The sequence below is a fragment of the Ornithodoros turicata genome, chromosome 1 (genome assembly GCF_037126465.1).
Source record: "Ornithodoros turicata isolate Travis chromosome 1, ASM3712646v1, whole genome shotgun sequence".
NCBI classification, from domain to species: Eukaryota; Metazoa; Arthropoda; class Arachnida; order Ixodida; family Argasidae; genus Ornithodoros; species Ornithodoros turicata.
The window spans coordinates 132,035,488-132,060,813 of record NC_088201.1 but is presented as its reverse complement, the minus strand read 5'-3'; the positions used below and the strand labels follow the sequence as shown (position 1 = coordinate 132,060,813).

The window sequence follows — 25,326 nt, the reverse complement described above, 5'->3', positions numbered from 1 at the left end:
TGACTACCTGTTCCGATCGAAAAATCCATCAAGACTCCATCAGAAATTCTAATGGTCCATTAGAATATTTTGATGGACCATCAAAACAGCTTGTTGGCGCATTAACAACTCCTAGTGGTCCAACAGGGCTGTTAGCGGTCCGACAAATGCTGTCCCATAGCCCGTCAGGTGGGCCGAATGGCCCTACAAAAAGGCCTGATGGTACCACAGGGCTCCTGACGCCCCAACAAAGGGTATCTACCTGCCCATCGGGTGTGCTTAGTGGTTCCACAGAAGAACCGAATGGTACGTCAACGAGGCTCTGCGGTCGAACATATGATGCCACATTGCAGAAGGTGCCCCTAACTGGACTCATGTAATCGCCAAACCACTCCATGCAGGACGCCGTAAAAGACAGAACTGCAAAAGCTAAAACGGAACCTGCGTCCTGTCCTGGTCTTGTCCTTTAGTGTTTCCTTGTGTCGAAATTTCTAACTGTTATAAAAAATGAGCAACGCTGTAGCCGACGTTCTTCCAGTATTCAATATGGCAGCTCGCATTGTCCTGACAGGCCGATAGACAGTCAGGCTACAAATTTTTTATGCCGTCTTATTACGACTCGAAATATTCAAGATTCAGTCGTTTGTGATATGTCACCCCCATTAAACTTGCCTAAACTGATCAGCTCTCAGAGACTCAACCTGCGAACGTCCCAGCGTATAAACGCGATTGAGCATCGCGCGACGCTCGCACCTTATAAAAGGTATTAAAAGCGAAAAAAATCCCGTGCCGTGAAACAAACAAAAGGATGACACAACCCACAGCACAGACTGACGAACAAGATTTTTATTGACAGACCTGCTTCTTAAATAACCTGAGCCAGCAAAGCCCTCTTCTAGAAGGTTCCCCTTTTACACCCTCAAGTCTGCCTAGTAACTATTTTTTTCGAAAGCACAGTACTTATCAAGAGTCCCTCCTGTAAGGAACTCCTAAGTCCTGTACTGTAGAAAAGATAAAGGCATTAGGCAGGCTTGAAGGTGTAAAAGGGTAACCTTGCAGAAGAGGTCAGTCTGTGCTGTTTGTTGTGTCGTCCTCTTGTATGTTTTCCGGCACTGAGGTTTTCATCGCTTGTAAGCTATGAAATACCGAAGATCCCAATTTTTAACCATTTTCTATAAAAGGCCACGTGCCATCCCCGGGTACCATAAGCATCCATAAAACGAGTGGGAGCTTCATAGGTGAACGCCGCTTTCCGTATATCCGCCGAGTGTCGAGTGTCGGCAGTTTCAAAAATTTCCCTAGTCTTGACGGCATTGTCTGATGGAATGGAGTGTTGCGAGAGGGGAAAAAATGCGCGATTGCACTGCAGAAGATTGATTCTCGATGGATCTACAGAATGCCTAAACCAAAATGAGTAAGAAAGACAGACGTTGTGGTAGTCTTGAGTTAGTACCTCAAGCCATTCCTCACTTCAGTGTTGCGTGTGTGAGTAAATTAAATAAATTTAGACACCTCACCCCTTCTGTTTAACCGCAGCAGCAAGCAGGGCTATCGGATTCGCCAAATCACAGAAGACAAGCTACAAGTATAGTATACGTGCTGTCTGCGTCCACTTCCACTTTGATGCCAATGCATCAAAGGAAATGGATCTGCCATCCTAAGTGAGGCTCTGGTCCTTCACTTTTGGAGAGGGTTTATTTTATTTTTTTACATTTTCTGTTCACTTCTTGAAATGCTGCGCGCGTTATATATTTTGAAAAGTCTCGGAAACGAAAGAAAGAATAGAAGGAAGAGAAATTAAATTGTGACATGACAGGAGCCGGAAAAAAGACAGAAAGAAACAAATTTAGTTTTTAATTTGTTTTTGATTTTGTGGAGCTCCCATCAGCTAAACCCTAGTCAGCTCCCGCTAAACCGTTAGTCCTATTGGAGATGTCCGAAATTCGATATTCCATCGGTTCCATTAGGATTGGCTTTGATGGATTTTTTGATCGGGGTTGCTTGTCGATTACCGATCCCGGTACCGGAAGTCATAACTTCATATTCGACTACCTCAACTCCCAGTAAACCAAATATGTCCCAAGGATATCCTGGGGACCCAGCAAACACGTATCGTTCACCGATTATCCCGTTTTGATCTCAATTCCCACACCCGCATGAGACGATCCATGCGTCGTCCTTGCGAGCACCGTCCGCGACTAAAACCTCTTGCTCCCATACCCATCCACCCGAGAGCAAAATGCGAGCATTCAACTCTTGAGAGCGAGGAGGTAGTGCGAAACTGTGGTGACTGTATAAAATTACCTAATCATTTTGGCGTTCATGCGAGTGCTACAATGGAATTACAATTATTTGCTATGTTACTGCAACATTATTACGCAGAAACTCATTGAGTTTAGATCGCAGTGCACATACACGTAACGGTCACCGTGGTACAACGTCCAGCGTCTGCGAAGTTCAAACGTGTTCTGACCGGTGCCGTATGATCGTGCTCGTGACAGCCGCCCTTTTCTTCGTCGCCACGCTGGTGGAAGGATGTCAACCAACGGCAAGTGTCAGTTCCTTTAAACCTGTGCTACCTTTATGTTTCCGTGGCATATAATCGGATTCATCAACTGCACGCGCCCGACTGTAATTTCAACAATGTGGACGTCGGATCGCATAGTCCGACGCAACGTCAGTGCTCGCGTGAATGAAAGCCTACTTGCTTTAGCTTGTGCCAGTGGAGGAGGTCCAAATGTCTCAGACACATATTACAACCGTTCTCCCCAGCCTCCAGAACGTGAAGAGATCGTGCATGAAAATTTCAGGACGTCTTCAGCCGGCAGGCCTAGTGAAAGCGGCGAGATCGTTGTTTTTCTAATTTGAGGTTTTATGGAAATAAATATTTTCAAAACAACCACAAACTATGACTACGTGTAACATGTACAACCCGGTGTGGGCATATTCTCTGGGCACACGACGCTCCGTGTAGGCTGTCACAATGAAAGCAGTGACTCCATCATTGGAATGACGGTAAGTATGGCGATTCCAACAAGTTTTATTCCTCATATCTGGCCTTCGTTTAACATCGGAAAACGAGCGGCGTCTGCCTCTTCGCAACTACACCTTGCTACACGGTACCGCAGGAAGTTCCGCCATGCACGTTGCCTTCGCGCGGCGTGCAGGGCGGAGCTTCTTGCGGTAAGGTGCGAACCGCAGGAACGCCCCGCCGTACGCAGTGGCTGCTCCGGAGAACGCGCGCGCTATGATCCCAACTTCACCCCACGGGTTATCTGTGGGAGCACACAGCGAATTCGCAACCGCGGACAAGTTGAGCATTTTTCACGGGTGTTTCGTGGATTGGCGCACGTCCCAGGTACGATCGCATCATAGCATTTCGTGATCCATCGTTCCTCGCACGTACGGACTTTGGTTTTGCTGGGGAAGAATTGAAGTTGACATTTGGATATCCCAGGGATGTTCGTGAACGTCCCGTTTACGTCGGCGCGACGCCGCTGGGAACAGACTTTCTTTCTTATTTTGCAGTCCGGTGGACGTCCTATGAACGTCTCTATTGGATATCTGGATGTGAATGGGACGTCTACCGTTTCATATCAAATTAGCTTGTATGCTGAGCACTATGCATTATTCAGTTTTTGTTATCTGTCCACGTTTTAGAAATAGTTTTGGATAAATAATCGGCATCTTTTATTTGAGAACGGTATGCAACCGCTGTATACAGCACTTTGGCAACGCCACGTGACCTGCGTATCCCATTGTGGGTATGGCAGACCGGTTACACTCGCACATACACACATACGTGATATCGAGTAACAACACTACCTACGGAGGCCTGCTGTGGCCTCTTTTGGCGTACTAGATGGAGCATATACTGAAATGAGAGTTGTAGGAGTACGTTCAGTAAGTGTACAGCGGGGTGAACTACGCTTTTAACGGTGAAAACGTCTTGGGAATTAATTAGTGCGTGTGCCAACAACGTCGAAGCATAACCGTTGATACTTTTGGCGTCCCTCTCTCACAAATATTGTGTTTTTAATTCGAACTATCTTCCATGATGTGATTACTCTGCAAATAAAGGTCTAAAACCAAAATGTTTCTCGCTTTGCATACGTCACTCCAGTAAGCATCACGTGTCCCAGATGTGTGCGCAAAATGCCACACGGTGGGCCAACTCCTTTTACATCCTGCAGATGTCTCTGGGAGTTACAATATCCGACAATTTTCAACGTCACATTGTGGACGTCCAGATAACGTCTGGTGGACCTCCGGTGACGTGTGCGACTTTTCTAGGACATCCTTGGGATATTTCTGGTTTACTGGGCTGCAGTCACCCAGACAATCATCAACGTCCCCAGGACATCCCAGTTTGGTCATAACGTCCATATCCATGATGGATGTCCCAAAATATCCATAAATATCCTGGATTCATCCAGTGCTGACGTTGCAAGCTGGACGTCCTGTGGATGTATAATATCGGACGTGTCGTGAAACAGCCAATGAGGCTAACAGCTTGCATAACAACGAAGGTGTGGTGCATTCTGGTCACAACTAATATTAACTACATGCGTAAAATTACATAGCGCTACATTTTGATGTGGGACCTCAGCAGCTATATTTTGGTTGGCATCCTGCGAGTAATAGTGCACCAGTTCCATTTACTCAATAGCTCCATAAAATAACGTGCATAGAACTGTGACAGTACCAACCGTAATGCGAGCTAGATTCCGTGGGATCAAAAAGCAAGAAACGCTGCCCGCCGTTCACTGCTGAGCGTCGTCTGCTGCATTAACTTGCACCGGCGCGCAAAGTCAGAAAGCGCCATGAGCATCGACAATAGCGCACGTCATCATCATCATCCGGTCGCCACAGTGACCGTTCACATTCCGTTGTGCACTTTTAAGTTTCAAGGTCAGCCTATGAAATGTGTACGAAGTTGCAGTGACACCGAAAGTTAAGGGTAAAAGATATGTGTACATGATGGATCGTCGGGCTGCAGAAAAAAACTCTTTACGATTTCGGCTAACGCTCTGAGTATGCAACGTGATCAACACGAGTGTCGTGCGTCTTCATCCCAGGTCAAGATGAGGTCTTTAGTAAACATGTTGATTGAAAGTGATTAGAATTGTGAGTCCTCAGGAGTTCCTCCAATCACCCGTCGCAGGGGAGGTTGAGAAAACTTGTTGTTCAACGTCAGAGAGTGCTAAACTGTTTGAAACGAAAAGTACTCAACGTGATATCCAAGACTGAAGAGAACCGAGCCCAGTTGTACATGGTTCGTTCACGAGCGATGTAAATGAAGTACCACAGATTTTCTCTCCTCTGAGAGCGTAATGAAAAGCATACTGCTACCAGTGCCATCATCTCGAATGACATCGTTCACGCCCGTGAGATGTTGAACAAGCGAGGCGTACGCCTTTTTTGTACCACTTATAAATTTCATAATGGATACAAAAAAGGCAGCGCCTCCGGTTTTCAACAAATCAGGGGCGATAACCCTGTCATTCGGGATTGTGGTTGGCTAGGAGCGGGCTATCAGGTAAAGTTCGTTTTTAAGAAAAAAAATCTTCGTCAAAAGCTCCACAAGTTTGCCTAGAAGGAAGTAAGACTACCAAGAGGTACCAAACACAAAATGAAACTCAACAGTGTCCACCATAGATTTAGAAGTTACCCGTCAAAAAGAACTCGTTACAAGTTAAGTTACCGTGTGAAAATGTAACTAAGTTAATAACGAAGTTCTTCAGTCTGAAGTATAACTCGCATTTACTGAGTTACTTAAAAAAAGAACGAGTTACTTCCAAGTTACTTCGGACACAAAATACCATTACGCAGGTGCAGCGCGCGTGAGCAGTTGAGTTAGACCTTGAGTTGCCTGTGGAGGAGTGCAACACGCTTAGATCGTTTTCGTTTATGTCCAACAATAGACCTCCCGGTTGGTAAACAAATGACGTCATAGTGTTCGACAGCGCCACAAATTTGGTGAATTGAACTACGCTCGAAGCTACAGAACAAGGTCGCGCCCGAAAGCCACGGTCTTGAGGGGATTGCGATATGGTCCCTTAAAGGAACTTACTCCCTGTAGGCGCACAATGGTTCAGCTTAACTTCAATGTCATTGATTGAATATCACGCTTTATGGCAAAAGATGCCATGAGGGAACTGGAGAGAAAGCCAGAAAATATGTGGACGTGAGTGAAAAGCGAGTTAAAAGTAACTTGGAACTTAAGTTACTCTGGCAAAGTTACCTGAAAAAGGAACGAGTTCCTCTTAAAGTTAGCATGGCGCAGAAGTACCGAGTCAAGTTACAAGTTACCAAAAAAAGGAACTTAGTTACAGTAACGAGTTACCTCGAACTCAGGTGTCAACCCTGTGTTCCTTTCTACTGTGTTTTCTGTGAAATTTTTGAGTTGCTGTATTGTTACGTATGCGACATCTTCTGAACTTGTGAACGTCTGTCACATCTACAGTGTGTTGTTCTGTTTGCTGTGTTCTACAGTTCCCGACAAAAGTTAACGGAACACGCGAGCTGCATACTCTTTCTCTGGTGCGGCACCCAAGCGGTCTTCGGAAGCGGTAGAGTTCTTTGTTGAGAGAGGCGTGGATGAGTGTGCTGCCCGGAACTCGCTACGGTAGTTTCGGTATTGCTTCTCTTGAACGTGTCCACGAAGTCCGTTGGATTTGACTGCAGTGCTCTCCAACACCACGTGACTGAAATACTGTGTATGTAAGCTGTCATCTGATGACATCTGATATTTAATATAATCACAACGATGTTCCGTAACGATTAATTTGTTTAGAAGATATGTAATGCTTCTTCGCTTTTTAATACGGGCAACACAGTATCCTGTTTCCACAATGACTTATTCTTATGTCCCCAATAATAGCTGAGAGCTACCAGTCTTCACAATCTTTCAGTGACGTGGTGTTGCAGAACACTGCAGTGGTTTCGAACTCACTTCGCAGGCACTATCGTGAGAAACAATACCGAAACAATCGCAGTATGTAGCTTGCAGCACGCTCATCTACCCCTCTCAAACAATGACCTCGCTGAAACTCACCCGCTTCCGCCTGCCACTCGCGTGTCTTGGCGGAGAAAAAATGCGCAGCTCGCTTGTTCCGTACACTTCTGTCGGTACCTGTACCGACTTACTTAAGAAATTTTAATGATGTTGCTTAGTACGTACATACTTGATTGCTCGCATTCGATATGCAACGGCTAAGACAGCTGTGCAATGTGTGCCGGGGACATTCTTTCACATGAAGTGTCGGCAGTGTGTAACTGTGATATACCTGTACCTTATTTCTTTGAGTTTGGGGCATACAAATCCCTCCCCACTCATAAGGAAGTAGCTGCTAGTATTGTTTTGCTAAAAGCACCCAGAGTGGCTGTGATAAATTATGTGTCGATATGAATAGTTACTGTACCGTATATGTACAGAGGATGTTGCACGAGAAAGTGACCATCAATTTTGTAAAAAAAACTACGTGAGATAAAAATTGGAAACATTCTGTATGACACTTGTGAATGTTTTGCTACCCAAACAGTTGTTTTCGATGAGCGTGCGTCGTTAGTTAATCTAATTACCACAATTGAACTAAAAAATTTGCCAAGGAAAGGTAACCTTTTTGCATTAATTAGAAGGCCCATGGCCACAACACACCATTTGAGTCACAAATACAGGATCTTTCACATCGTTTCCACAAAAATTTGGCACCCAAAAACACCCAACAACCGCCAGAAAAAACTTTCCGTGGCAAAATATTGAGTTAGTTCAATTAAGGTAATTAGCCTAATTAATGAGGTACACTCATGCAAACCACCTGTTTGGGTGGCAAAAAGCTTCGCAAGTGTCGTGCAGAAGGTTTCCCATTTTTATCTCACGTAGATTTTTAAAAAATAATTAAGGGTGACTCTCTCGTGCAACACCCTATATATATATAATGACAAGCGTTTCATAAATGTTGCTGTATTGCGCTTTGCTGCGTACTTGCAAACTCCTCAATAAATTGTTCTTCAATATATATTTGAACTCTTTCCATTTGTATTGTGACACGTGCATGCACCAGAAACTGGCAAAGAACAGATTAACACGTGACATTATTTCCTTGTACGGTGCAGTAGATTATAGTAGTTTGTGATGCTGCCTCTGCACGCATAGGTGCAGGAGCATTAATGAAATACACGAAATATAGGTCCCATATAGCGTAGGTGGCAACATCCTGGTTCAGTCCTCCAAATGTCATATATGACATCCTGTGGACAAACAAGGGACGTCCATAGATGCACCTTTGGCCGTCCTGCAGACGTTCGCAGGACGTCCAGAGGAGTTTTGTGGATGTCCTCAGGACATCCATATGTCCAGAGATTGATGTCCAGAGGATATTCTAAAGACGTATATGGTTGTTTGGGCATCAAAGCTATCAAGAGTGTCTTCGCCCTTCATGGAATTCCGCATTTCAGCACATAACCAGCAGTCCAAAGTTTCTCCAATCCGATAGAGAGGCAGAAAGGTTTGCCTGGACCACGACAAGCTTGCTCAAGAAAGCCTCCGACCCGTTCTTGGTCCTTCTCTCGTATCGAAACACAGTAGAAGTGACAGGGTTTAGTCCTGCCCAGTTACTCGTAAGTAGGAATCTTCGAACTCGCTTAGACGTCCTTGTTCAACAACTTGCACCTAAATGGCCGGAAGCTGTACAGTTTGCCGAACAAGACAGAGTGTAAAAAAAAAAGATAAGAGAAGAGAACGAAAACTTCGATCGAAGACATGCGTCGCGAGACCTCGATCTTCTTCCCCCTGGCGCAAAGGTCTGAATAAAGGATATGAAATGCACTGGAACAGTTTTTAGTCCCGCTCAACGACCGCGGTCTTACGTTGTGCAGCCTCCAGGTCCAGTTGTCACAAGAAATCGTGTTTGCTTGACTCCGATCCCTACGCAGTCTCAAAACCAAGAAGGTGAAGATATCCAACCTTCCCACAATCAACCCAGCGACAGCGCTACAGACCCTAAGGACTCTGTCTCAAACAGTTCCGATGTGTTACCCCCCCCCCCCCCCCCCCCACTGAGAACTCCAATGTGTATACCACAAGTAACAGGTGGGTGATCCCACCTCGACAGGGAGGGGGAAAATAGGTGACTAAAAGGGGGATGTAGTGGAAGAAGACGATGATGGCCTTCGAGATCACACCGGAGAGTGTGTATGGCGCTGGTTGGTGGTATAAAGATCATTCTTTGGAAGCACGAGAAGGCGGAAGGTCTGCTGTTCAGCTGTGAGCACAATACAACTTTCTTCAATGTAGTGTTTATGTTTGGGGGTATCAACCGTGTTATAGTAGTACACACATACGATGGGAAGTTCTCGTCGCCCGTAGCAGCAGCGCAGACAGTATTGCGTGCAGTGATGTGAAGTACTTTACCAATGGGAAGTAGTACAGGTCCCGACAAAAGTTTACAGAACACTGAAGTGGTGTATATAGTCATCTGAGCGACACGGTTGTTGCAAACAGGAGCCGATAGACTTACAAACAGGTGACCGGGAACTCGACGCACCTCCCAGTAAGTGTGTCCACTCCCGTTCGCCGCTAGGGTGTCGCTGAGATCAAGAAATACGTCGCTCTGGTGTTCCGTAAACTTTTGGCGGGATCTGTACCAATATTGCTCCAGTAGTATTTTAAGTACAGTTTGGAGTACTTGTTTCAAATTGTGTGCTTTGTGCTCTACTTGAAGTACTTACTTTTCTGACACTACTTTCCCATCAAGTACTCAAGTACCCAAACTTGGACTCCAGACAAAAAGTCGCAAAAAAAGTATAAAAATGCTCCCCACTAAAAGCTCTAAAATGACAACAAGAAAATGAAAACACATAGTCCTCTCTGTGTGTTTCTGTTTTTTGTTAAGGTGAAAATTTATTAAACTCAAGAACGGCATATGAACTGCTACTTCACACCTTATTTGACACACCTTAGTTGTAAATATATGTTGGCTTGTGCTTTTTTTCAGTGAAATTTCTTGGCCGGTTATACCAGAGGGTTAGTACCCGAACACCACACGAGGCGCATAATCTTGGATCAGTCGGGGTAGAGTACTATTTTACATAATCACAGCACAGTTGACTGATTGCCTCTGTACATGTAACAGCAAATTATGCATCCTGATCCAGTTCATATTCAAGGACTAGAACTTCACCAGTGGGATTTTATGACTTCATAGCATTTGCCAAGAATGCTCGCTAAAGTTTTGCTAAAAAAGCAACATAGCTACTAAACAGTGAAATGCAAAGTGATACTTTGTACTGTACTTGAAGTACTAATGATGCCAGGTACTTGGAACTTTACTTTAAGTACAACCTTGATGTATTTTGTCCATCACTGATTTGCGCGTCTATGCGAATCTGAATAGTGGCGTTATGGGCCGTACTATGAAGTGTGCACTGTAAGAAAAATACTGCAGAAGTGACTGCTAATTCTGTTGCCGGCATACAGAGTGATCCACCAACCATGATAGAATATACGTACGCAATGGAGAGACATGCGAGATTGGGTTGGGATACTATACAGACCATATAGTAGTTTTTTGTCAGCCATCCCAAAGAACACACGCGGTCCTCAGGATGTCCTCAAAGTGTTATCACGTCCTCGTCCGTGATGGGATGAACGGAGGAGGTCCACAGGCTGTCATCATAGAAGCTTCCAGTGATTGTCATTTGCGTACATCCTGCGATCGTCAACCGGAGGACAAGCACAGGAGAAGTAAATTATTTTAATACTGCGTTGTGCATTTTAATACCTGCTAGCAGTAATCAAGTTCCCGATTTATTTCTCATTACCCAATGCAATCAAAGGAGGAGTGCTCATGCATAAGTTCTCAAAAAAATATGAAAGAAAATATAAAATAAAAACAGATATAGGGGTGCGAATACTGATCGTCGGATTTTAAAGGAATCCGTCCATGTATACTGCGTTTCACGTGGAGTAAAATAGAGTTTGCTAGACCTTTCACTGCGATCTTATTGCATGAGTGTCCGCAAAGGGTCCCTGGCAGGAGGTTGCACGGAGAATTTTATTTCCGAAGAGTAGAAAAATAATAGCGTTTCACTGCCCAAGCTTCACTCACGATGCATGCATGAAACCAAAGCAGTGAGAAACACGGACACTACCTCGATAGCGATTTAATAATCCAAGGAATTTCTCACTTCATTGTTGGTTATGTGCGAAATCACTTAGATACCTCACCCTCTGTTTTGACTGAGATGCGAAGACGACTCCTGAATCTGCTGAAGTTCGGAAGACAATCAATAAGCTGTATCTGTTCTGTCTTGGAAAGGAAATGCTGCTGCATCATATGCCTTTCTAAGTGGTTTCGCTGGTCTTAGTGGCCTACGGGCCTTTTATATATATCTCTCTCTTTTTTTGCTTTTTAAACTGTGACGCTCATTGTTTGTGATGAGAAATAGCTGAACAAATACAGATGAGAAACCACGAATGGTTGCTGGTGACCGAGGTTGAAAATATATGAAACACACACACACGCTGACTGGGTGCTGCAAATGTGCCCTCACTTCCCAAAATAAATAATTCACTAAGGTATCTGCTTGCTTCCAGAATTGAACTAGCCGCGTCATTTGGTAGCTCCCATAGGAGGTCCTGAGGATATGACGGGGAGTCTCACTTTGTCACATTTCTAACAAATTGAGGACCTCGTAGGGAAGTCCTGGGGATGTTATCTCTGTCCGCTGATGACGTTCCTCGGACGTACACAGGAGGTCATTGTGTTCTTGGGATAGTTGGGTCGGGAGGGATTTTTTTTTTTCTGCCAGGAACATTTGCCACATATTCCTACCGTTTTTAACTCGTTTCAACTGACGTTTTCTTTGCGGAAATGTGTTCCTCATCGTCATTTTACTCAATATAGCACCTGTAACGCAACAATTGCTGAAATAAATTCTCCGAAAATGGGTCCGCCTCTTTTTTGTCGGCCATAGTTTGAACGTGAATTATTTCCTTCCCAGCCTGTTAAAACGTCTGGTGACCTCGTTTTTGATTATATAGTTCCGATTCCCGCACTCACCGCGCGTGTTTCTTCTGTGGGTTGGGTTCTAACCCTCTCCCCCTCGTATGGCATGTCAATGTAACCTCCTTTCGTCGCTCTAAAGCGGACAAAAAAAGGGGTAGAGTCAAGGACTCGGATTTTCGAGGAATTTAATTCAGCAATTGTGGTTGCGTATGATGAATTCAATTTATCTTATCGTATCTTGCTTTGCAGTGTCTCATAGGTCCTCTACTTCGTAAAATGACCAGGAGGAACCCATTTGCGCAAAGAAAACGTTAGATTGACCTGTGAAATTCTGGAGATCAATTCAAGAAGTTAATCGTACATCGACTAAAATTAAATGAAAATGGTACTAACATGTGGGCAAATATTCCTGGCAGAAAAAAAAATCCCTTACCCGCCTCTCTCTCCTTTGCCTACGTTGAATTTCTATCATCGTTGTAGACCACCATGTGTGTCCCATGAATTACATGCTGTACAAATCAGTGCAGAATGCGCAGTTACGGACAGGGTTTTGGTAGTTTAGTAACCCTTTAATGTAAATGGCTGTCCTTTCGCTTATAGGGCCTACGCAGTGGATCCTCTAAACATTTTTCTTTTTTTGCGGTAACTACCTTACGGCGCATGTGCCGCCAACAGATTTAGAAGTCACTTGTGTGTAAACGATATATTTTTTACATCGTACGTACGTAAGAAGATCTTGCTGGAGACTACAATCGACAGGGAGAACCATGCACATAGCGACAGGCGAGCTCAAATAAACTGCTCTATTGCAGTCGTTGGTTTGATGCCATACAGTAATTTGCATCATATCTGCTTTTTTTAGTTGTTGTTGTTGTTGTTACTTGCCCTATGTCTGTTGTCTGTATTTTGTACCTATCGCTTCATGGGAGTCCGAGCAGTAAGTTTTGAACGTAGATGTGAATATACAGGATGTTTCACCTAAAGTGATAAAAAATTCTAACTGTGGATGTACCCGCCGGAGGAGTGTGGGACTTTCCGCAATTACCTTCTGGAATCTTTTGCCGCCATTGAGGAAGGCTTTGGACACTTTTTAATTGCGGGAGATTTATTTTTTCAATTGAACTTTGAAAATTGCCAGCCTCACTTTTTTTTACAGAAATATAAAGTCCTCCACGGATAACCGCAGACCCAACAAAAACTATGCACAGAATCGAAACAGAAATAGTCGGGAAAAAAAATTGTGAAATTCCGCTTTAGCCGAGCCTGCTTGATTGTCGCAAAGGGGCACACGGGAAATGTGCGTCTGAAATAGATTGTGTCCCGCGCCTTTATTTGTTTAGCCTTCTTTGTGATAAGACGGTTGTTTTGTTTTCTTTATGATAAGACGGTTGTCACCAGCATCAAGGTGAAAGTGGGGAAAGGAAGGTAAAACAAGAGGCGGTAACAATTCCTCCTCTTCCCGCACCTTCCTCGAGATGTTCTTTGCGACAATCAAGCAGGCGGGGAATTTTTACTATTTTTTTTTTTACTTTGTCTGTTGCAATACTGTGCATAGTTTTAGTCGGGGCAATGATTATCCGTGGAGGACTTCATATTTCGGTAAAAATAGTGAGGTTCGCTTGGCAACTTTCAAACTTCAATTGAACTAAATAAATTTCCCTCAATTAAAAATTGTCCAAAGCCTTCCTAAATGGCGATTATAATTTCCGAAAGTCCCAGAATCCTCCGGCGACTACGTCGCAGTTTGAATGTGAAACACTCTCTACAGTTACGAAATAAATTAGATGCGGACAACAAAAAGCAGGGAGAATAATAAATCCGGGATATCTATTAGGAGCTAAACAACTTACAAATGTGCCGGGGATGTTGAGAAAGCTATCTACGCTACGGTTACGGCTGGTTACGGTTTCCCGCAGAACCTACCGGTTAAGATGTTCATCATGGTAGTCTTCCCAGCACCATTATGACCCAGGAGGACAGTGATTTCACCTTTGAAAAACTTCACGTCAATGCCGTTCAACGCTGTAACATCTCCAAAATTCTGAACAAGAAAAGTAGTCGACTGTTATAGTGCTTGTTTTCGGGACGTGAGCTCCTTATTACTTACCTTCCTTAATCCTTTTACTACTATTACTGCTTCTGCACTTGGGTCTTGTTCAAACCTAGCTGGGTTGAGTGGCACTTTGGTTTTTTCTGCGTTTTCGGCTGCGACGGCTGGTTTCCAGTAACCAGGCTAGAAGCATTGAAAGGAATGCGTTGATTGACTGAATGCGTTTGAATGCGAATGTGATTTAATGCGTTGATTGATGGAACGATGATTGATTAGGGAAGCGTTGTACATTTTTGGCGTCATTCAAACTCATTGGGCATTGGGTCTCCAGCCGCCACCACGGCCTTGTCCTTTGCTCTCGCATACGTCTTCTTTTGGGCTCTCTCGGAAATTTGTGCATGTAAAAACCTTTCGCACGCGACTCGCTGCAGTTCACGGCCACGCAGCACCCCATTTTCAGGAGCCAAGGCCCGCACACACCGCACTACAGCTGAGAACTACACGAGGCAACGCCACACACACGTCTAGCAAAAGTCCCGTAATGTCGTCTCCTCCTCAGCCGCCCGTACCGGCCATGAGTCGTCTTGACTCTTCTTGGCTTAAGATAGACTTAGCCGGCTTCTAAGCCGGAAGATGATGCCTTTGACGTTTACAATAAGCTCCTTCCCTCGTGGCAGCGAAAGATCCAAGAATGGCCGAACTCTTCCTATAAACGTCTCTGGCCGAATGGTGGAGCGTGCGCCCTCTTTCTTCTTTTTTCTTTTTTTTTTCTTTTACCGGTTTGATTTGGCGCGGCGCCACAGACAGCTGTCGTAGCGTCGCTTTACTTCGTTCCGCTTCAATAAAAATGTTCCGCTGGTTTGACGTCATAACCTCGGAAGGAGATGGGGGAGATCGATGGCGCACACGCACCATTTTGCACAGGAAGTGCACGCTGCCGAGAGCAATATTTTGCCCGACTGTTCCCGACGGTGGTATCATGTCGAGAGGTAAACAGAATATATGTTCGAAACGTACTCCGCGCTCCATTTACGGCTACACGATCAGTTAAGCATTGCACCGTTCTTCCTCAGGCCTGCGGGACACTCGTTACAGAAACTGCTTACTGTTTGACTTAGAGCGCTTAACGAAAGGCCAAGGCTGCATTGCCGCTGGTGAGTGTTCTGGCTGATTTCAATGCCCTGTGATTTATCCGGGGAGCTTATGAGAACACTATGGCGGGGCATACCATACCAGAATGGGAAAGTACAATGGCTGTGATATTCCTGTCACCCACGGAAGCACCCTTGTAAAGTACCAGATTAGGATAACAATTGCCACGTCGCTCGCCAACATCACAATCCAGATCTCGAGTATGGTGACATTGTCCTGTCCTTCAGAAAATTCCGACACCAGAGGCCATCTCGCTGAACCTGGTGGTTTCAATAGGCGGTTATAGCACTTGAAACGTCGAACTACGGAAATGGAAGAGAACAAGCCAATCGTACCTCTGAGGTCGCAAGCAATCCCCATGATTAACAGAACGTAGTGGGTTCCCATCACAGGTGTGGCGCAGTAGAGCAATTTCAATGTGCGGGAATACAGCATATACTCCGAAAGTGCAGAGCCCACATTGATACATGGATATATAACCAAGACGAACCAGTATATGACGGCGAAGGTGACAGCCACGCTTGCTGAAATAAAGCAACGAATCGGGTCATCCCGGGGTGATTCTCGCGTCTATCCTAACTAATTTCTGCCATTGCAGCCCATATGTCTCACATCGGTTCGTTGTGCGACACTGAAATGAGATTGTTATTTTTTTAGGTGTATGACAGGCAATTTACGTCTAACAATGTTGCTTTCCGTCTCCTCACTAGAGGAGCTGCCTGCAGAGACGCGTATCGGGACGACGCCCGCCACCGTAGGCCTCTTTCAAAAAAGACATTTTCGCTCTACACAGTGAGTCTTTCAGTGACGTTGATTCATCCATTACACGACATAAAATAGTTTATCTTTAGTCTGAAGTGGCACTTTAAAGGGATCATGGCATCCGGACACACGTGTAGGAAACAGTTACTAGACTGCAGCACCATTGGTAATTCCATTTCGCCAATTTTCTCTGCTGAGAAGTGCTCAGGTAACGAATAAAGGAGTTTTTTTTTTTCGACCAGCGCAACCTCTGGGAAAACAAGCAATGACATCATCGCCACGCATGAGATAATTCGACCAACACGAGGCCAGCGCGTCGCTCCCTATGGAGATATCGTGTGCTTCGTACATGGCTTCGTATTCCACGAAGTTGACCTTTTTCGCACTGTGTCGTATCCTAGCGGCTGTCCAGCGAAACACGATCGGCGCGCTCTATGGAGGAAACAAGAAAAGCCCCCCCCCTTTTTTTTTCTTGTTTCCTCCTTCTGGCAGCGGTTCTTCAACAGAAGAAGGAAGCGTCGAGAAAGTGGCGTCAGAATAGGATATGAGCTGTAGCTTCTTTGGGGCCACGTGGGGGTCACGTTACCTGAATAGCCCAGTGAGATTGCATTACACACGCCACTTTGGGGGCCACTTCGAAGCGCCGCCACCATTCCTCTCAAAGTATTCCGAAACTATGTGTTGTGGTCCCCATAGAGATGTATGTAACCGAAACCGCAAAGCGAGTGGTGATGTCATTTGAGTGGCCCCCAATCTCGACTTCACTTCTCAAAGCAATAGGGCTCCTCCTCTCTTTCCTTCCTCCATTGCGCGCGCCAAAGCACAGCCGGCGCCATATTGGCGCAATCTATTGAATGTATAGGGTACCTTCTTCAGCGCCGTCAGGGTCACAGAGCATGCGGAGAAGCATTGTGAAAAGGTACGTACATTGCTGTGAGTTCCGCTCAATAGTGAAAGTGACACATGAGGCGGAATGTGGCAACGCGGCAGTGTGTTTCTGACTGTAAAAATTGTTTGGAGCTAAACCAGAATTGACATTTCCCGAACGGAAGAACAGGGACCCAAGGGAAAACGGGAAGCAGCAATCGTCGGCAGGTTTCCTATCGAGGCAGAATGATTGCGCGTTCAGCAACTTTGAACCTCGTATTTTGCCGACGAAGCATGTGTGAAAGCGGATATATTGCAAATCCGTGGTGAGCACTTTTCCACACATGTCTGCAATCTGCCGATAGGTGGCGCAGCCTTTTGTCAGTCAGCTGTTCGGGGGGCGTGGTAGTTGTAAGAAAACGAGATTTAAGGACCAAGACAGGAAACAGTGTCTCCAAGGTAAATATAAACGGTAGCGAAGGCGGCAAAAAATACGAAATCTGTGTTAGCAACCATGCGCCCTTCATGATACACATGCGAGCGTGGTTGTTGAGGGGCAAACTACGAAGGTAAACAAAAATAATTTAATCGGAGGCGCGAATATTGTGTGTATTAATGCAATATGCATGTTTTTAATATAGCAATTCGCGCGGTCTGCCAGTAATACGTAAGATTATAGACAGAGCCGAGTACGCTTCCGGTTCCTGTCCTTCTCCATGTTGTTAGCTACGAGTTTGGCGTACGTTCACTGAGCACTTTGTGACTGTTCATAGCCGTTTTCTTCTTCATTGTCGTCTTTTCAATTTCCAACCACCAAGTCCAACATGGGACATTCCTCGGAGGAATGCCACATTTCAGGACAGTAGCCAGCTGTTGCTTTATTTGAGTGTCAAGAATGTGGACAGTACTGACTTTGGAGCAGTCGGTTCCTCTTCCTGCCTTTGCGACGTTTGTGGGTGCGCGTGAGGAAGCCTTCAAAGACAACGTCAAGACATTCCTGACCTCCAAAGGGGTCAGGTCCAAGCTGTGTGAAGTGTTGGACACACTTGTGCCGAAGACATTGAGTTTGTGTTCTTCATCGGTGTATGATGATCCATTTCACTTTTTCTGATGGTACGACTGTTCTGGTTTGCACGACAAAGGAATGAGGAAGTACGAAGTAGTACGTTACGTCAGAATGCACTGCAGCAGGCAGCGAGACTAAGTTCGTAATCTCTGCACGTTTTTATGATGTAACGATAAGTTTTCTTTCCCTGCAAAAGGATATGCATGGTTCTGTTGTCTATCCAGTGCTTTCAGTTGTAACCTAGATTACAAATTATCTCTTGTAATTCTTTCACTCCTGTGTAGCATACGATTTGTCAAAGTGCACTTTTGCACATAGCTCCTTACTGTGTTATTTGTATTTTGACAGCCATGCAGAGTTCAGTAGTCTGTGCTTATTATTAATATGTTTAGTGTATGCACAACTGTGTACATAGATACCTAGCATATATTTTTCTATTTTGAATCTTCAGCAGTTTGCCTACGTATTAAGTGTATATCTGTGTACATAGATCCCTAGCACGTGATTTTATATTTTGAATCCTGTGCTGAGTTCAGTAGTTGTGTGCACAACCGCCAGTATATAGGCGCAGTTATGTGCAGGGCTAAGCACCTTGTGCAGCTTGAAAATCTACACCACATGGCAAAATGTGCACAAAATAGCAGAAGCACAGAACATTATCGATGTTTTGACATGCCTTTAATACAAAAAGTAGAAGTGGTCATCAGCAGGGTGTACACACTGAACAATGTTGTCATTGCTGGAAGCTGATATTATTGTGGCTGTTTTGCAAGATAAAGTATCAGACTTCTAAACTGAGCTAATGGACTTTTGCCTTCTTATTCCCCCATAGCATTCGTTACAATGCCAAAAACTGTGGGCAGACATACCACCACACAGTATGCAAATATCATATAATGTGATCTTCAAGTGCAAATATGTTCACTTCCACCCTCTTTGTACGAGAGATATGTGGAAAGTTCCAGATGTGCATGAGGACAGCTATAGCAGCATGCATTGGACATTAAGGCCCTGGGCCCCACCTGTGTTTGCTGGAATTTGTACATTATCATTTCGTGCTTATTCAGTACATGGACTGTCATACTGGTTATTTTGCACATTATTCTGTCGTGGGTATTTATGATGAAAGATGGAAGTTACTGAAAAGTCACTGTGTTCCAGCCTCAGAACATCAATTGTCTCATGTGGGTATTTATACTGTTTACAACGGCATGGCGAATTTACCTGTGATAAAAGAAAGCCCCCACCTGGTCTCCTGTGTCCTTTGTTGCACGCATGTCGCTAGTGTTGATTCTTCTGTGTTTACAAATTGTTTTTGCTCTTGGATTTGCTTTCAACAGCGATTGTAATATTCCGTGGCTCGACATCGCAATGGAAGGTACGCGCAGCGCGAGCGCCCGGCCCGCGCTATACGTAATGGTGACGTATCAGGTGACGTCATTATGACGGAATTGGTAGTTTGCCCCGCGATGGATGGCGCTGACGGTCTTTATCATGGCCGCCCTTGAAGACGTGGTGGCCAATGCAAGCTTCGCCACCATTTAAATTTACCTTGGTGTCTCTCCTTGGTGTGTGGTTTCGTATCCATGGTCGGGGCGCGCCGGGAGCCAGTCCGCGCCTGGACCGCCAGTGCAGCGACTGCGAGACTCGAAACGAACACGAAAATGCAATGGGGCTGGCTGCAAAAAGAAAGCAGCTAAAGCCGGACTGTGCCCACGTTGTTCCAATAGCGAATGGAAGACCGACACGCGGGTGAACGTTTGCTTTAAGTTTATCCCGCTAACGAAGTCCCCGCAAAGGAATATACGGCAGTTCACTATACGACATGAACTGTATTCATTATTCGCGTCCAGAAACAAGAGCGTATGCACGGCATGTAGAACAGCAGCCGGCAGTGATTTATCTACATTCCTCATACCTTCCCCCTTCCCTCGAACACTCCCCACGTGAATTTTTGGAGACACCCACGACTCACGGAGCGACACCCCCGTAATGTTTGTTGCGATATTCAAAATCACTGCCATGTTCCAAGTGTACTGCAAAAAATTCCGTAATGTTACTCAAAGTGACTTCTAATTCTGCTGCCGGCATATGTGCCGTAACCTAGTCAGTGGTTTATCCAGAATTCTTTGTCTGGGGGGCTGTTTCGAGTGTGTGGGGGGTAGTGGGTGTGCGGACAACTTCACAACACTTATTTCGAACAATCTTTATTTACGGTGGAACAGGAGCAATATATTACTTTCAGTTTCGTACATCACAAAGTTATGCGACAAACACAAATAAGCGGCGATGATAAGGAAGGACTTCCGCCACAACCAAACTAAGAAAACGCGAAATATAGGCATTGTGGTTGTCATTCAACGGGAGTACTTCTCCGTGTTCTCAAAGGTTTCTGTGCGGTGTATTTAACCATATATCAATGGCTCTGTTAATCACGTCTTCATAGTCGCTCTTCTCCTCTTCAGAGCCGTTCCTGATGCATGGAATGGCAGGCCCTTCAACAGATATCTTCATGGGGGCATCCATATGCTCAGGGAGAAGCCGAGAACGCTCGGACGACAAAATTCTGTTCATTACAGAGAAACTCCTTTCAACACCGGCCATCCCTATTGGCAAGAGCAGAATCTTCTCGGCGGCTGCCGATAAGGCAGGAAACATCCCTCGCCTCTCTTCTGTACACGCCAATGTGACGAGACTCTCATGACTGGCGATGTCACCCGGATACCGTTTATATGTTTTGAATTCTGTGGACATCTCATCCTTGCTTGTTCTGCACAGATCAGCAACGCCAGTGAGATCCGTCATTTTGCTTCTATTCTTCAGCATTGTGTGGAATTTCGCTAGTTCTTGAAGCTTATCTGAGAAATGAAGTTTCATGTTATCCGTAACTGTTGTCCTATAATTCTCCGCAACCTATAAGAGAGCGCTTTCAGCGGATACGTCGTGCTCCACATGAATCCCGCTACCTTCTGCCTTGCTTAGGATGCCGTCCGCCTCACGTCTCAATTCACAAATGTTGATATCTTCCAGCTCTTCTATCACGGCATTTATCGCATTCGTGGCCTCTGAGATATTCCCCTTGGATGACTGCAGTGTCCCACTGAGGATGGCCAGTCAGGAAAGTAGCGTTGCGAGCAAGACTAGAATGAAGATTGTGGAGACCTTTCGGAACACAAGAAGAAGGCCGCCAGCATCAGATGAGTGGTCCCCAGCTTCCACATAAATATGTTCAAGGGAAGCACAAATGGCGGCATAATGCTGGACCACTACTTTAATACTGCCGTGGTAGGAGAGCGGCTGGACTAGCTTGTGCGACATGCCGCCAAGCGTTTTTTCTGTCTCCTGGAGAACAGACAGCCGTTTATGGCTTCCCCGAAACAGACTACAGAGCCTTCCGACTGCACTAAGCACGCGCTTAATTTCGCGACTTTTCCTGCAGCTGTGCACTAGAGCGAGTTGCAGTACGTGACTTCTGCAGTGCACGAAGGTTAAATCCGGTGAGTATAGGCCTTAAGTCGTGCCTGAACTCCGTTAGTAGCCCCACTAAAGTTTGCTCCCCCATCGAACGAAGCTGAGGAAATGTTGCTAGGGTCCAGACCGAGCTTTCGAAGCTCTTAAATCATGACAGAGGTAATTGTTTCTGCATTCGTTGCCTCAAGGGGTGTCGCAGATACAAAATGTTCCTCAACTCGAAATTGGCCACTCGCGGAGGGAAGGCACCGCACGCAAAAGCTAAATATCTGACGCCCTTTAATATCGGTACACTCATCCGCGAGAACGGAATAGGGCTTCCGCGTCGGAATGCGGTCCATGATGATACTGGCGACAGCCTCGCCGAAGGCATGAAGCAATCCAGTTATGCTCTACGATGACAGCCGATGAGCGTTCCGCGAACTGTTTCTCACAGCACTTGCAAGTGCATTTGATTTGTCCACTGATGCAGCCGATGCCACAAGGTCTGGCCAGTTTGAAGTGGTATGCGGGATTCCTGACCGAAACAAGTAGTAGGCCAGCTTAAACAAACTCTTCAGCACATCGGTTTGCATAAGTATCTTTCTGCTTGTTCGCCTGTATGGTCATCTGCGTCTGCGCATCAGGGGCTTGAGATCAGGGTGTCGAACCGAAACGTTTTTCGTTCCGGTTTTCGTTAAGGTTACATCAGAAACGATCCGGTACCGGTTCTGCTCCGGAGCAAAAAAATAACGGTTCATACCGGTTTTTAACCGCTTCCGCTTCTGCTGGGAATACTCATCCCCACAAAAAAAAATCAATGTTACAAAACGTAGACCCGTTTTTTCCACATACAGGGTATTTAATATCAATAGACAGCTGTGAAATTGGTAGCTCCCGGTTCCTGTAGGTTACTGTCTGTTCAAATGGGCTTTCTCCTTTATTGAAACGCATGCTACAAACGAACTTGTTTGTCGTGATGTCATACGTAAAGTACTTTCTTGCTTGTTGCGATTGCGTCCCATCCGAATGTCTGTTGCTACTGTCTAGCCAGCAAGCACCACCGCAGGAGTACGACGCAAATCGAGGAACACGTTCATTGACAAACGCGCCTGACGGCTCCATTTTATTTTCTTCGTGTCCTGTCCACAAAAGAGTTGCCACTTTGCACGCGCTGGCCCTCGCGTATACGTAAATGTATTCAACTTCGGTGCTCTCAAACAAGGGACGCGTTGCGCGACATTACCGATAAAGAAGCCGTTATGCAGCCCCCTTGGATCGCTGTTTAGTTGAGGAGAGTTTTGGGGGATCAAATTAGAACGAACACTACGGCACATTATTAGATAGTCACATGTACCTCGAAGTCTGTGTGCGTGCGCGAACTATAAACCATTACAAAGGGAGCCTAAGGTTCACACTATACCGACATACATTCCACCGTAACCGTAACCCTCGGAGAGTATCCATGACATGACTTCAGAGCACACGACGTCTGTTTCATTCGCCTATCCGTAGTCCAAACCGGCGAAGTTTTTTCTTGTACCGAAAACCGTAAAATAGATTTTTCGGTTTCCCTCCTGAGCGAAAAAAACGTATACGGTTTCGATTTCGTTCCGGTTCACACCAAAATAGCGTTTTTTTTTCGGTTTTCGGTTCCGGTTTTCGGTTCGCTCCGACACCCTGCTTGAGATTGAGACGCCATAGCTGACAATGCCATCAAATGTACCCGGCTTTTTTCATGCTTCAGAGGTTTGTCAGTCAGTTTCCTTGATGACGCCAAGGAAACCAGCTCCGTTACCCGTGCTCCTGTCCTCTTCGCCGCATTTTCAAGACACACTTTGCACCTGTACACATGGGGTGTCCTTTCCATCCACTTGTGTCTCTCGAACAGAGATGGTTTTCGGGTGTAGCCTTGGCAGGTCACGACTTCCTGGGCTGATGGTAGCTGTGTTCCTTGTGTTTCAGGTCGTTCTCCGGATGTAGACGACTGCTGTAAGTCGGCGGAGGCAGCGGATGCATCAACAGGCCTCTCACATGGATTTTCTTGGTCCTATAGTACGGCACAGAGAAAGCGAGTAGTTGCTTACAGGTTTGACTTGAAACGGGGAAAATCAGAGTGCCCTCCATACACTCTTAAACCCGTACCTTTTATTGTAACTTTTAGAAACATGTAACTTCTATATAGACGTAGATTTCGAGATTTCTTATAGGTTACACCACTGTAACGTATATTTAGAGGTTAAAAGCGACCAAGGTCATGTCTTTACAACACGAATAGAAGTTACATCTCGGAAAAAACAAAAACAGCTTGTTGTAACTTATAAATGTACCCTCTACTCCGGCACTGTAACTTCTAAGCGAAATCTCCAACGATAATTTCTTTGTTAGTTTCTTATCGTTGATGTTCTTATCGTTTGTTTTCCTTCTATTTTTCAGCATAATGCCGCGTTTCAGCCTCCCATTCGAGACGACAGTTGAGAATCTACGCTGTTATTTTTTATCTGTTTCAGCGTCATCTATACGTCGACTAGATGTTACCAATGCTGTATGAACACAGATTATAAGCTCGCAGTCTGGAATACTGATAGTATGTTTCTTTCTAAAGGGTGGAAAACCATTGCGAATGCCGCAACCACCAAGATTTCCGATTTCGCTGCGTAGCCGAGCCTGGTCTATGTCTATCCACACAGAGAGCGGTTGCCTTGAAACGCTTAACGCTCGTCGTCCGTCCGTTAACAAGTGTAATCTGTTTTAATCAGTGGTTTTCCTCGCGTTTATCATAGTATCGTCAGGAACAACGGAAAAGCTAGATGTCTCTAGCAAACAAGGATATTTTCGGTGTTCTCAGGGGAAAGTGTAGTGAGTGCGAAGATTGCAAAGAATATATAACCGAAAACGAACGTCACCACCGCAGCCCTAATTCACACACTTCATACACTGGGTAAGTGTACGTTTTGTGCTAGGTACGTGCGTTATTTTGATAGCAAGAGCTCTTAGCGCATGTTTGTTGTGATTATGGCAAGCGTTTTGCGGTCCTGCATATGAACGCCACTTACGCTTGCTACTTTTCTGCTCTTACTTGATCGCCAAGTCAATACACCGGCGTGCATTTTGCGAGCTGCGGATATATGCATCAAGATATATAATTCGCAGCTTCCTACTCGTTGTATTCTTACGATATTCTAAGACTCAATCGCGGAGTGAACGCCTTCCTGCATTTATGCTGCTTTGTACCTTGTGCTTTGTACCGATTTGATTGGTTCCGTAATTGTTACTCTCATTGCCCAAACTTTTGTTCCCAGGATCCCACATGCAGGTTCACATATACCGTCACCAGCGCAATGCAGTACCTCACAAACTCGTCCCAGAGCGCCTCCAACGCTGATAACGCAGTAATGTAGTGTCTCCTGCGTTACTGTACACTCATATTCCTCAAGGTTGTGTGCGTTTTATGTAATACTGTATTGCCATTTGCGCTCGCCTCTGCAACACGAATGTGGAATAAATTTTTTTCTGCTGCAATTCTCCATTTCGTTGGGTGTGTTCAGCTTAGCAAACATAGGTCAGTTGTTTTGACTCGCTAGCTTCCTCGCACTTTTATGCACACTTAGAAGATAGTTCTTTTTTCCACATACATGGTAAAGCGACCATGGTTTCTCCTCACATCAGAATCGCACTTGTGCACAATGTGTCACCTCTCGACAGACTTCTGTTTTTGTAATATACATATGTTCAAGATCTCCTTTTCTGCGGGTTCATTTTGGTACCTTGGTGTGTTCTGTAAATGTCTGTCCATATCCCATGCACGGGGTGTTTGTTTTTATTCGCATCACACCAGCGCTCATTTGACAGGTGGGTTACGTTAATTTTCGCAAATTAACCCATCCGTAGTTACAAACATCTTCGACATTTCCTGACGCATGTGTCTGTAACTACGGACCGATTAATTAGCAAAAATTCACATAACCCACCTGCCAAATGAGCGCTAC

General features: G+C 45.2%; 1 protein-coding gene across 2 annotated transcripts in view; it reads right to left on the bottom strand.

Annotated features, from left to right (window-relative positions):
* LOC135378604 (phospholipid-transporting ATPase ABCA3-like) overlaps positions 1 to 25,326 on the bottom strand; it is a 324,578-nt gene that overhangs the window by 165,086 nt on the left and 134,166 nt on the right. For both annotated transcript variants that reach the window (XM_064611676.1, XM_064611677.1), the window contains exons 7-10: positions 15,528 to 15,716; positions 15,274 to 15,452; positions 14,098 to 14,223; positions 13,914 to 14,031 (exon numbers count right to left, since the gene is read on the bottom strand). In XM_064611676.1, coding sequence (XP_064467746.1) covers positions 13,914 to 14,031; positions 14,098 to 14,223; positions 15,274 to 15,452; positions 15,528 to 15,716 — 612 coding nt within the window. The remainder of the gene's footprint in view (positions 1 to 13,913; positions 14,032 to 14,097; positions 14,224 to 15,273; positions 15,453 to 15,527; positions 15,717 to 25,326) is intronic.